Source organism: Narcine bancroftii, chromosome 6, assembly GCF_036971445.1.
Source record: "Narcine bancroftii isolate sNarBan1 chromosome 6, sNarBan1.hap1, whole genome shotgun sequence".
Classification (NCBI taxonomy): Eukaryota; Metazoa; Chordata; class Chondrichthyes; order Torpediniformes; family Narcinidae; genus Narcine; species Narcine bancroftii.
The window spans coordinates 150,137,605-150,149,912 of record NC_091474.1 but is presented as its reverse complement, the minus strand read 5'-3'; the positions used below and the strand labels follow the sequence as shown (position 1 = coordinate 150,149,912).

General features: G+C 42.0%; 1 protein-coding gene across 3 annotated transcripts in view; it reads left to right on the top strand.

Annotated features, from left to right (window-relative positions):
* nbas (NBAS subunit of NRZ tethering complex) overlaps positions 1–12,308 on the top strand; it is a 292,652-nt gene that overhangs the window by 42,199 nt on the left and 238,145 nt on the right. For all 3 annotated transcript variants that reach the window (XR_011340415.1, XM_069886343.1, XM_069886344.1), the window contains exons 19-21: positions 533–611; positions 1,026–1,130; positions 5,807–5,943. Coding sequence is in view for 2 of the 3 variants with exons in the window: in XM_069886343.1 (XP_069742444.1) it covers positions 533–611; positions 1,026–1,130; positions 5,807–5,943 (321 nt within the window). In the remaining variant the exon portion in view is untranslated. The remainder of the gene's footprint in view (positions 1–532; positions 612–1,025; positions 1,131–5,806; positions 5,944–12,308) is intronic.

The following is a 12,308-nucleotide window of genomic DNA, read 5'->3' as shown; positions in this document are numbered from 1 at the left end:
TTTGAACCTTCAGTGTAATGTTTTCTGGAATTCTGTTCTCTGGTCACTGCTTGTATCCTCAACAATGGGAAATGATAATCATTATTTCCTTGGATGCAGAGAACTTTTACCTCTACCCCAATCCCATGTGGGAGCCCCTGTCTCTCCTTCCTACCTTGTCCTTTTTACAGTGACTGTTCTACTAACTTGCCTCAGCCCTGGTGAAGAGTTTTGGCTCAAAAAGCTGATGCCGCTTGATCCTCTAAGTTCTCCTATTGTGCTTGGCTTCAGATTCTAGTATCTGCAATCTCCTTTATGTCTCCTACTTTCACCTGTGATTTTATTGTTCAGCTGCAGATTACCATTGATTAAACCATTTTCTTTTTTCACTGCATCAACTAAATAAAACTAGGTTACTTGGTTTTCTAAGACTATCCCCAAAATATGCACAATTCTCTACTCATGAAAGGCATTCTATTGGAAATAACAAAGAAAATATCACAATATCCAAGAAGGTGAGGTGCGTAGAAACCTAATTCACTTTCTTTCATAGGCTTACACTGGAACAAAAGGAGCTTTGTCGTTGTAGATTGAAGCTGTTAACTTATTTAAATCGCCTAGCAACATATGAGGTATGAAAATCGTTCTTTTCAATTCTAAAAGTTTATCATACCATTCTTCAGCATAGAAGCAGCCGCCTTATAAATCCTCTATTTCTAAATAAAAATGCTTGTGCTTTTAATATAAAATAAAAACAGAAGATGATAAATATATTTAACAGATGAGGCATCATCTATGCAAAGAAAAACAGAATTTTGGATAAAAAAAACATTTTTACTAATTTATTTTATATATTTGTATAAAACGCCTGCCTTCCTTCCAAAGGACGTTGTAGCATTGCATATTGCTTGAGTTCATTGCTGCTCATCTTTGTAAAGAGTTGACTTTGTTACTTGGGAAATCATTTGTTAGGCATTATGTCCACCAACCCTTAGTATTAAATGTCTTTAATAATTCGATGCAGTGATTTGTGCTTCTATTCATAGGAAATCCTTGGAGGGCCTCATGCTGCAGAGCAAAGGTATGACTCTGAATTCTTCAAAAAGTTTCGGAGTCAGAACATTATATTATCAGCAAGAACATATGCAAGGGTAAGGTGTATTTTCTGAAAACGAATGCTAGTCGTGATAAAGATTTGTCTGCTTTAAAAGTCTTTTTAAAAGCAAGATTAACAGTCAAAGCAGTGTAACCAATGCACTGAATTACTGGGATGCCAGATCTATTCATTCAAATACCAAACCCCTTAAGAAAAAAGATGAAGTGAAACCCAGACCAACAATGTCTCCATGGCAGTTTGAGATTCAAATCAACAGCAGCCATCATGTGACCAGATTATCATCAAGACAAGCTGGTCCATTAATACCCTTTAGAGAGGTAAATGCACTCACTAGCTTGCTCTTGCTCAACCATGTCTCCTATCCCACATCAATATGATCGAATTTTAATTAGTCTACTTAGCTCCTTAGACGTTTTAAACTGGAAGTAGTAAGAATGAAATCAGATGAACAACAGCTTTGATCCAATTAGCAAATTCGCTCATGTTGTATTTGAGTCTGCTGAAATCGTGACTTCAAGTTAAGAATGTTGAATAAACCATATGCTGATGCCAAAATATTAATTCCTCTCAAGAGAAGTGAGGGTGCTTACTGTACTTAAGAAGAATGGTGGTTTAATATGATCAGAGGTAACTCTGAAATGACCCTGCCTCAATTCATGAATCCTAAAAACATGGGTCCAAGATTGAGCTTCCGTGAGGCAATGAGTGAATTAACCTGATCTCACCAATCCACTGACTAACCACTTCTTAATCATTGTGAAGGTCAGATACCAACTTCCTTCTTTTACACTGCCACCTGCGCACACTTAGATGAAGAGTAATAGCATCATTTTAAAACAGATACCATGAGGCCCAATCTCAGCAACAAATTTGAATGACTTGACCCTCTCTAGCTCTGCTCAATGACCTACAAAAAAGAAAAATGATCAAATTCATTCGACAATGTTGCAGCCGCATACTTACCTTAGTTGGGAGGGGTGCCAGCCGCCACTGATGAGGTAAGCGATGTGACGTGCGGGGGTAATAGCGCACAAACACGGGTGGGTTAAGTGTCAGTAAATAAGTGATGAATCTCAGTCGCAGGAGGAGGAGAGAGAGTGTGTCAGCATCACCCGTGTGCCAGTGAGCCAAAGGGAATGTCAAAGGAGTTTTGCTGGGTGGTATTCGTGGAAATGAAGAATGCAGTGTCTAGTGAATAATAAAAGCAAGTCAACTTCATGGTGTTCTGAAAGAAGTGAGTGGGTATATTCTTTATTTGTTTATAAGTGGTGGTAAATCAGTGCCATTACAAAATTGCTGAAGAATGCAAGGAGTCGGTGCAAACTAATTAAAGTTTCAGCTACTTAGAGTTAGTTATACAGCACAGAACAGGCCATTCAGCTGAACATGTCCATGTTGGCAATCTGAATTAGTTCCATTTACCCACACTTCGTCGATATTCATGTAAGCCCAACATATTCATTCTGTATATCTGTTTAAATATATTTTAAAGGTTGTAATTGTATTTACTTCTATATCTTCCTCCAGCACACGGTGGGCAACCATTTGAAAAAAAAAAATCTCATTCCACCTTAAGTATTCCCTATGCCATCTGGGATTGGTAAGGGATTGCTTAGGGTGGGATGTGAGTGGGAAGGGGAGGTTGAGAACCACTGCTCTAGACCCAATTGTTGCTGAAATATTTTGCTTGAGGAAAATTGTCTTTGGCCCATTTCCTTTGGAGTTATGCCGTGCACATAATGAGTCAATTTAGGAACGTTTAAAACAGTGATTTTCAAACCTTTTTTCTTCGCATTCACATACCACCTTCAGTAATCCCTTACTAATCTTAGTGCACTTATGGCATAGGGAATACTGAAGGTGGAATGTGAGTTTTTAAAAACAAAAGCTTGTCCACCCCTGCTCCAGCAGCTTATTCCAAATACAGACTACCTTTGAGTGGAAAAAGTTAAGCTCTTCTTAAATCTCTCCCTCTTATCTTAAACCTTTCCCCTCTTGTTCTAGAATCATCTATTCTGGAAATCAGACTGAGCATTCATGTTATCCATGTCTCATGATATTATTAACCTCTAAAATGTCACCTTTCTGCTTCTTTAGCTCCAGGGATTAAAAAACCCAGCCTATTCAACCCTTCCCTACAGCTCGAGCCCTACAGTCCCTGCAATGTCCTGCTAAATCTCCTCTGCACTCCTCCAACTTATTGATAGCCTTCTGTAGCTGGTGGTCAGTTAGAACTGTACCTAGTACTCCATGTGTGGTCTCACCAGTGCCATCAATAGCTGCATCATGAGGTTCTGACTTGGATTTGTATCCTGCCCAATGAAGGTAAGAATGCCATATACCACCTTTACCTCCCTGTCCAACTGATTTGCCACTTTCAGGGACCTATATGCCTGTACTCCTCGGTCTCACTGATCTAGAATACTGTCCAGGGCTATGCCAAAGATGGTGCTAGTCCTATCCTGATAAGTCCCACCAAAGTGCAGCACCTCAACTTGTCACAGTTAATTCCAATTGCAACAATTTAGCTAAATTTTGCAACTGATCTAGATCCTGTTGCAAACGAAGATCTCTGTCTTCACTGTCCAACGTGGAGGCTGAGCAGAGAGTTAATTCCAATTACAACTATTTAGCTGAGCTTTGCAACTGTTCTAGATCCTGTTGTAAACTAAGATGTCCTTCTTCACTGTCCAACGTGGAGGCTGAGCAGAGAGTTGATTTGGGGTACAGTGGTGGGGGGGGGGTGGGGGGTGGTAGGGGAGAGAAGGATCCTGTGGCTATTGGCAGTTATTGAGAATAGAGCTGATGGAACAGGAAGACAAGTAAAATTAAGATAGTGAGATCAGATAGCGAAACGGGAAATGAAAAAGGAAATAATTGTTTAGTGCTTCATTCCCCTTTCAGACAATTACTCTTTTCTCTCAATACTAGTCTTAATTTCAAGGATGAAAATTAGAAAGGACATGATAACTATTTGAAATTTGATCTAGCTTGAACATAATGGGCTCTTCCAAAACTGCTATTTTCACCACTCCACTGCATTGACTTCATAAATCCTACGGTGTCCATTCTCATCTCTAACTTGTCACTAACATTGAAAGCATCTGGTCAACTGTGATTGTATTTCCTTCCCAAGTTAAGCAAGCCAAGCTTCAAAATTCTAGCTCTGAACAGGCAACTTGGTTTCTTTCTCATATCTCCTCTTTCCCCATCTTATCTCATCTTTTTTAGTCGACTTCCTGTTCTTTAGGCTGGACTCCGCTATAGTGGCTGACTCGTCATGACACTAACAACAATTTTTTTTCAAAAAGTTTGCTTCCCAAAAAAAAAAAATTCAGGGATTCTGATATTCAACTTCAAGTTTAACATAAAGATAATTTCAGATTTGCTGTTTCATGTAGGAAGTTGAAGAAACATCAAATTAACTTTTATATAATTTAACTTGTTTAATCACATAATGATGTTGAGCCAAGCTGTCAGGTTGACTGTACATGTTGCTTAACAAATGTGAGGAGCCCAGGGTTTGTCTTGGTCACTAATTTTACAACCGAAGTGGAGCTCATAGGCTTTCTTAAGTGCAGTCATGCAGCGTCTTTGAACCTAAAATGTAACAGAATATATTGCGGCTGCTGCGACATTGACAAGACCTTTCTGCTGTATTGAATTTTCCTGAACACAATAAATGCTGTTGTTAAGTACAACACTATGCTATTGACTGAAGAACATGTGCATTAATATACATTCAGTCTATATCAATGTAATGCACAGCATCTGTACATGTGAGCTTTTATGGCCTGTCAGTATCTATCCTGACTAAACATGCATAGCACTTGCACTGAGTTCAAGCCCAGGCATTCTTGGTCTGACAAAAGTAGCTTGCTTTGTGGGCAATATACTAGTAGACTTAAAATTTGAAAGGAAATCATGTAAATAGGGTTATACCTTTTTTAAAAAAAGAGGTATGTGATAAGAACATTTTAAGGTGATTTTCTTGATCAACAACCCAAATCTTTAAAATACACCCAAAAGTGTTCAGGCAGCAAAATCTTTGATGTCCAGTTCTATCTCCTGACTCTCTGTCCAGCCTCCATGATGGTTGATACTGAACTAACTTTCTTAGAATTTAATTTCCAAACTCAGTTGACTGTCTTTCAAAGGACTACACTGTCCAGTTGAACAAAGATTTAAATTAAAACCAAAGCTGAAAACACTTACCTGGTTGAACATTATCTGTGTTGAGTTGAACACAGTTTTTTTCTACTTAACGTTCTTTCATCAAAAAGGTAGGAATGTCTTTTTTCCTCAGCAGAGTTTATCTTTGTTTTGTGGATGAGTGCAAGCAATATTCACAAATATCTTGTGGGAAAGCACCTATATGGAATAGTCTCCTTTCAATAAAACAATGTAAAAATGCTATTTAAATGAGCTGAGAGCTAGTGGGTCTCCGCCTTGGATACATCCAGTGGTGATTGTGTAAATTTATAGTGGGCTTCAAATAGGGAAACAAAATGAAGCCGAGTTGTCTCCTGAACAGTTTAATATCCTTCCTTCAAAAGATGTTGAATTAATAAACATTCAGAATTTTTTTGATATGATACTTTAAAATAATTGGTATATTCACATTTTGTCAAGTATGAATTTAGTCAACCAAAGTAGAATGGTCTAGTTGTATTTGAAGAGCAATTGTAATTTTATTTCTTTTTCAAATAGGAAAGCAATGTACAGGCATTGGAGATTTTGTTCACATATCATGGTTCAGATCTGTTGCCTCATCGGTTAGCCATTCTTTCAAACTTTCCTGAAACAACAACTCCTCATGAGTATTGTTTCCTTCTGCCAGAAGCCAGGTAGGGATATCAAAAAGTATATCAAGCAGCTTTATTCATTTTATTCTGCAGATTTCGTATTAAAGTAACCTTGTCGTTTTTTTTTTAGTTTAATTATGAAATGGATCCTCAAAGTAAATTTGTAAATTTGTTTATAAGGTGAAAATATGGATGTCTTTAAATTAGCAAAAGTAATTATTTGTTCCTTTATGCTGAAGATTCCAAACTGGTTGAAGTAATAAAGGTGTCTGATGAGTGAGAAATGGGTGCAATATGGCCCCTTTTATTATTTTAATATAAATTTATTTTTACTTATTGAAAATAAATTGTTACTGAAGAGTTTGAAGCACAGTGCTAATTAAATCTATAGTTCTTTTTAAATATGCAATACTTTAAAATAAACTTTATTTTTGAATTTTTTTCCCCATAAATATATTCATACAGCCTTTAAACCTTTGTAGCGTCTGCTACAGCAGTACTACGGAATCAAGAAATGTCCACATAGTGTGAGGGTGAACCAGTAACTGACTTTATTGTTTTAATTCTTCACGCTGCATGCAGGGGAACACCCACTTCCAGTGACGTGTGCACTGGCTTCTGGAAGTGACCGTCAGCGTGTCGCGGCTTCATTTCCTGACCAGAAGTGTTGCTGTCGTTGGGTAACGTGTTGTCAACTGTGGGCATCTCCTTGGGAGTGAAAGGGGTCCCGCACCATTTTGGGTTGGATAACTGGGGCGGCGATTCGGCCTGTCTAACCGCATGGTCGCTCAGCCCGCTACACCCCCCATCCCCAGAATTGCTGTTGTCCTCTGAGTAGGTTATCATACAGTCTTTGGGCAGGTGGCCTCTGCATTTGACTTGAGGGTCCGGCACAGGCTGGTCTGAGTCTATATGCGCTGCCTTGAGGCAGTCAGTCGTGAACCTGTCCTATCGCTTGCCAATGTCCAGTGTAAAGACGACACCGTCCCGCTGCAACACCTTGAATGGGCCTTCATAGGGGCTCTGTAGGTATGTTCCTTGCTGTCCTCCCCGCACGAAAACAGTCGGTGGATTGTAGGTCCATAGAGATGTGGCAGGATGGAGAGCCACGTCACGAAGGTTGCGGTGGTTTCTGTTTACCTGCTTGCACCCTCGATCATTGGAGGACAACTTGGCGCTAGGCTGTGGGCCGGGGGGGGGGGATTGAAATGAATGACCCCGGGGATGGTAAGTTGGAGAGCTGTACACCATCTCAGCGATAGGTCTTCCTTCGGTTTAGATGGTGATGGAAACGCTTGACCAGGCCTTTTGCTTGAGGATAGTAGGCTGTGGTGTGGTGCAACAGGCTACTGCAGAATTTGGTTAGGTCAGTCCATAGCGAGGAAGTGAATTGGGCCCCTCAGTCTGAGGTGATGTGGGTTGGGACTCTGAAACGTACGACTTAAGTGAACAAGGCTCTGGCACAAGTCTCTGTATCGCATATGGGTAGGGGTTTGGCTTCCAGACAAATGGTAAAATGATCGATTATTGTGAACAGATACTGCATACCTTGGCTCATGGGGAGTGGGCTGACAATGTGCATGTGCTCAAATCAGCACTGCCCCAGGTCGAAAGTCTGGAGTGGAGCCTTGGTGTGTCTGTGTACTTTGGTGCATTGGCACTGCAAAGAGGTTTTAACCCACGGGGTTAAGTTGTGGCAGAGGCCATGCCACACGAACTTGTCGGATAACAGGCAGACCGTGGACCTTATGGAGGGGTGGGACAGGTCATTGGATTTGGTCGAACACCCACCTTTGCCAGTTTGCAAGTAAGATGGGTCTGGGGAAGCAGGACGGGCCCCCCAGAGAGGGGCATAAATCGCTATCCTTCAGGCTGGTGATGGCAGTCCAGTAGGCCTGGACATCTGCATCGTCTGTTTGATCTTTGGCCAGCTGAGCAACGTTGAGCCCCCCTCAGGTGGCGGTGATTGTGGGTCTGGATAAAACGTCAGCCACCACATTGGACTTGCCTCTGACGTGGTGGATGTCTGTTGTGTGTTCCATTAAGTAGGAGAGGTGATGCTGTGTTCTCGCTGACCACGGGTCTGAGACCTTGCTAATTGTGTAGGTGAGTGGTTTCTGGTCCATGTAGGTGGCGAAACATATTTCCTTCTAACATAAAATGGAAGTGTTGTACTTCCAGGTACAGGGCCAATAGCTTGCGGTTGAAAGCACTATATTTGAACTCTGGTATCTGGAGATGTTTGCTGAAGAAGAGTAGGGGGCGCCATTGCTCATTGACCCATTCCTCCAACACTGCGCCCACTGCTCTGTCTGAAGCATCCGTTCTAGGGGCCAGGGGGAGGTTGAGTCTGGGTGGGCCAGGGATGTGGCCTACGCTAGTGCCACTTTCGGGGTCTTCTGTGGTTTCTGGAGTCCACTGGACTGTCTTGTTGCTGAACTTGATGGGGTTGAACAAGCTGCATGAGGGTGGTCCGATGATAAAAGTTCACCATCCCCAGGAACTCCTGCAGGACTTTGATCGTGCTCAGCTTGGGGAAGTTTTGGATGGCTTCTACCTTGTCTGCCAGTGATTTGGCTCCCTCTTAGGTGATACGATGTCCCAGGAAATCGATTTGTCTCTAGGCCGAACTGGCACTTGGCTGGGTTCACCATAAGTCTGAACTGCTGCAACCTGTCGAGAAAGCAAGTCAGGTGTGTCCTGTTGTGTGCTGGTGTCGGGGCCGGCAGTTAGGATGTCATCCAGGTAGACGAAGATGAAGTCGAGGTCCCTGCTGACCACGTCCATAAGTCGCTGAAATGTCTGGGCTGCATTCGTCAGTCCTACCAGCATCCAAAGGGCCAAAGAGTGTGATGATGGCCGTTTTCGGGACATCGCTGGGATGCACTGGAATCTGATGGTACCTCTTGATGAAGTCCACCTTGGAAAAGATCTGGCAGCCCTAGAGCCTCATGGTGAAGTCCTGGACGTGTGGAATAGGGTACTTATCCTGGATTGTAGCGTTGTTTAGTCACTTGTAGTCGTAGCAAGGGTACTAGCCACTGGAGCTCTACCATGTGCCCAGGGACTGTTTGAATGAATGGTGGACGATCCCCAGCTCCTCCATGGCGGCAAACTCAGACTTGGCTTGCTGGAGTTTGTCTTGTGGGAGGTGCTGAGGTTGGTCCTAAGAGTGGACACCAAACAGCAGAAAAAGGATGTTGCTGCAGAGTTAGGGGATATGACTGGAATGTGGTAGCATCCACAAAATGGCATCTGGTCAAGTCCACTAAAAGTTCATGTACCCAGAGGAATTCTGTTCTGAGCAAGGCCTGTCCCACGGTCGCGATTGTCCACTTCCACTGGAAAATAGTGTCTGTTGCATAGATTGTCACCAGAAAGGTGCCATAACTCGGAATGGAGAAGCCATTGGCTGCTTGTAACGGGAGGCCCTCGGGGTTGTGTTTAGTCTTGAAATACATCGGTAGGATGAGGCTAATCTCTGTGTCCATGTTGACTAGGAAGTCCCTCTTTGTCTGCTGGTTCCTGAGGTAGAGGATGCCTTTATGAGTACCAACCGCCAAGGCCACTATCAGTGGCCAGCCTGCCCATTTCCTGTTGCCATGTTTGGTTTGGGGGTGAGGTAGGAGCACAGGGGGGTGCACCGCCAGGAATTTCGACCCCTTTGCAGTGGTAGAAGCAGTATCCCCTCTGTTTCTCTTTGCGCTCATTGCGCTGTGCTTGGGCCGCGGCTACTGCTGGGGGGCCCGGCAGAGGTGCTGAAGTGGCTGCACCAACAGCGTAGATGGGTAGCACGTGGATTGAACTCTGTTACGGGTTACGGAAAAGTCTGTCAGCTTCCTTGGCATGTCGGAAACTGCTGAGGAAACATATACTGGCAGCTTGGAGAAGAACAGGGGCTCAAAAAGGAAACAGTTTGTGTGTCAGTCCGCTAGGGCCACCATTTCATGCATGAGCTTGGAGGGGTTCCTATCGCCCAGGCCTTGCATATTTATGATGCAAAAGGTGCTCTTGTGCCAGCCTAGATTCAGGGAATCGGGGAGGAAAAGTGGGTATTTTTTGTACTTGCACTCCATGGGAGGATTTTCCATGAAGGAGCTTACTTTGGCTGCGGTGGTAGCATCCAGGGCACTGGCGGAGGTGGCATCCAGGGCACTGACGACGTGCCAGAACTTGGTGTCCTCTGAGACAATGCCTCTGATGTGGAACTGTGACTCGGCCAGTTGCAGCCAATTCCTGGACTGTCTCGCCCAGGACAGCAAATGCATGCTCACTGCATTGGTTGCAGCTGTTGTGACTGTAGTGGCAGCAGTATCTTGCATTCGGTCGCATTCAAGGTGGGTTCCAAAAAGTTTGGAACCGTCAGGGTCACCATTGTAGAGTATGCTATGGCAGCACTATGGAATTAAGAGATGTCCACACAGTGCGACTTTATTGTTTGAATTCCTCACACTGTGCGTGGGGAAACACCCACTTCTGGTGACATGTGTGCTGGCTCCTGGAAGTGACGTCAGTGTGTCGCAACGTCACTCCCTGGTGTGCCACCCAGAAATGGTGATGTCCCCTGAGCAACATGTGCGTCAACTGTGGGCTTCTCGGGAGTGAAGGGGGACCCACGCCATTTTGAGTTGGATGACTGGGGTTGCAATTCGGCCCATCTAACCGTGCAGTAACTTGGTCCACTACACTTTTATACATTTTAAATATTAAATATTTACAAACCAAAGAAAACGGAAACATTTCCCTCCCTTTTCCCTCCTCCAATATAAGAATATAACTTTTCATGCTGTCAAAACTCTTATTTCTTTCATAATTCTTTATTCTGGGGTATCACGTTTTAACATATCTTGAAAGATCAGGTTTTCATTGGAGCCCTACATAATCTAAATATGGTTGCCATATCTTAATGAAAGTGCCATATTTATTTTTCTCTATGCATCTCACCAGCTCATCAAACAATAAGTAGGGGAGAGTCGGACTTCCAAGTGATTGCTATGCACTTCTTGGCCACAGCCAGGGCTACCTTTAAAAAAAAAGATTTGAAATTTAATTAATTTGTTGCTCACGTCCTTGAGGTTGTCCAGAGGTATAGCTCTGCATCATATGTGAAGGTCACCCCTGTTATTGTTAATGTTTCAGCGCTATCATGCCAGAATGGTCTTGCCTTCACACAGGACCATATAGAATGTATAAAGGTTCCAATTTCGATCCCACATCTAAAGCACATTTTATATATTTCAGATTTTGATGTATTTAATATTTGTGGTGTGAAATATAATTGATGTAAAAATTATATGAACCAATCCATATCTCATATTAATCGTTGATGTTATGGTGTCCAAACACCAGTCAGACCAGCATTCTTCTGGTATTGTAACACCTATATCCGAGTCCCACTTCTCTCTTGACCTTTCTGGCCTGACTTAACACTTTTGCCTTGGAGAGCAGATTACATCTGAGTTATAAATTTAAGTGCTTTTCCCAGTCAAAGCATCCCCTCCACTTTGTTACTTGAGGGCGGGGCCATTGTGGGACCTCATCTCTCTTGCAAGAAGGACTTCAACTAAACAAAGCTGTAGAAGGTTCCATTTGACAGATTATATTTTTGTTTTAATTGTTCAAAGGACATGAGTAGCCCTTCTTGATGGCAATCTTCGATATATTTAATTCCTTTCTCATGCTAAAGATTTAAAATTCTATTGCCCAAGTTAATTGGCAATAGTTCATTTTGGCACATTGGTACTTTTGGTGATATCCCCACTTTTGTTTCCAATACTGTCATTAATACATGCCAAATTTTAATCTTGTATATTAGAATGGGGTTATTTATTTTTTTGGTTATTAATTTTACATTCTATTTATAAATGAAATCTTTTGCTGAAACCTCATAGAACATAGTCCCATTTGAATCCATGAGGGAGAATTCCTTTCTTCGAAAAATGATAAGAACCTTGCCTGGGCTGTTAAATTTTTTAAAAATCTGATAATCTTAATCTTCTCATCTTGTCAATTTTTCCATAGCAATCCTTGGCACTTTGTTATTCCAAAGAAATTGTCTTATATGACCATTAAGAATCTTTAAGATTTTGGCAAAGAAATTGGCAACGATTGAAAGAGGTATTGCACTCTCGACATCGGTTTCATTTTCATACAATTAACCCTTCTAATAAAGCAGTAGGCACATCTCTCCATCTTTGTAAGTCTATTTCTCTAAGTGAGGGGAGATAGTTATTCTTTTAAAATTTTATTGATTTTTATCTACCATTATTCTTAAATTTTTAATTCCATCCATTTTCCATTTAAACCAATTTACTTTTTGGTATCTTTCATAGTCAAAATTTGTTAATGGCATTATTTCACTTTTTTCCAAATTAATTTTATAACCTGAAACTCTCCCATATTTTTCC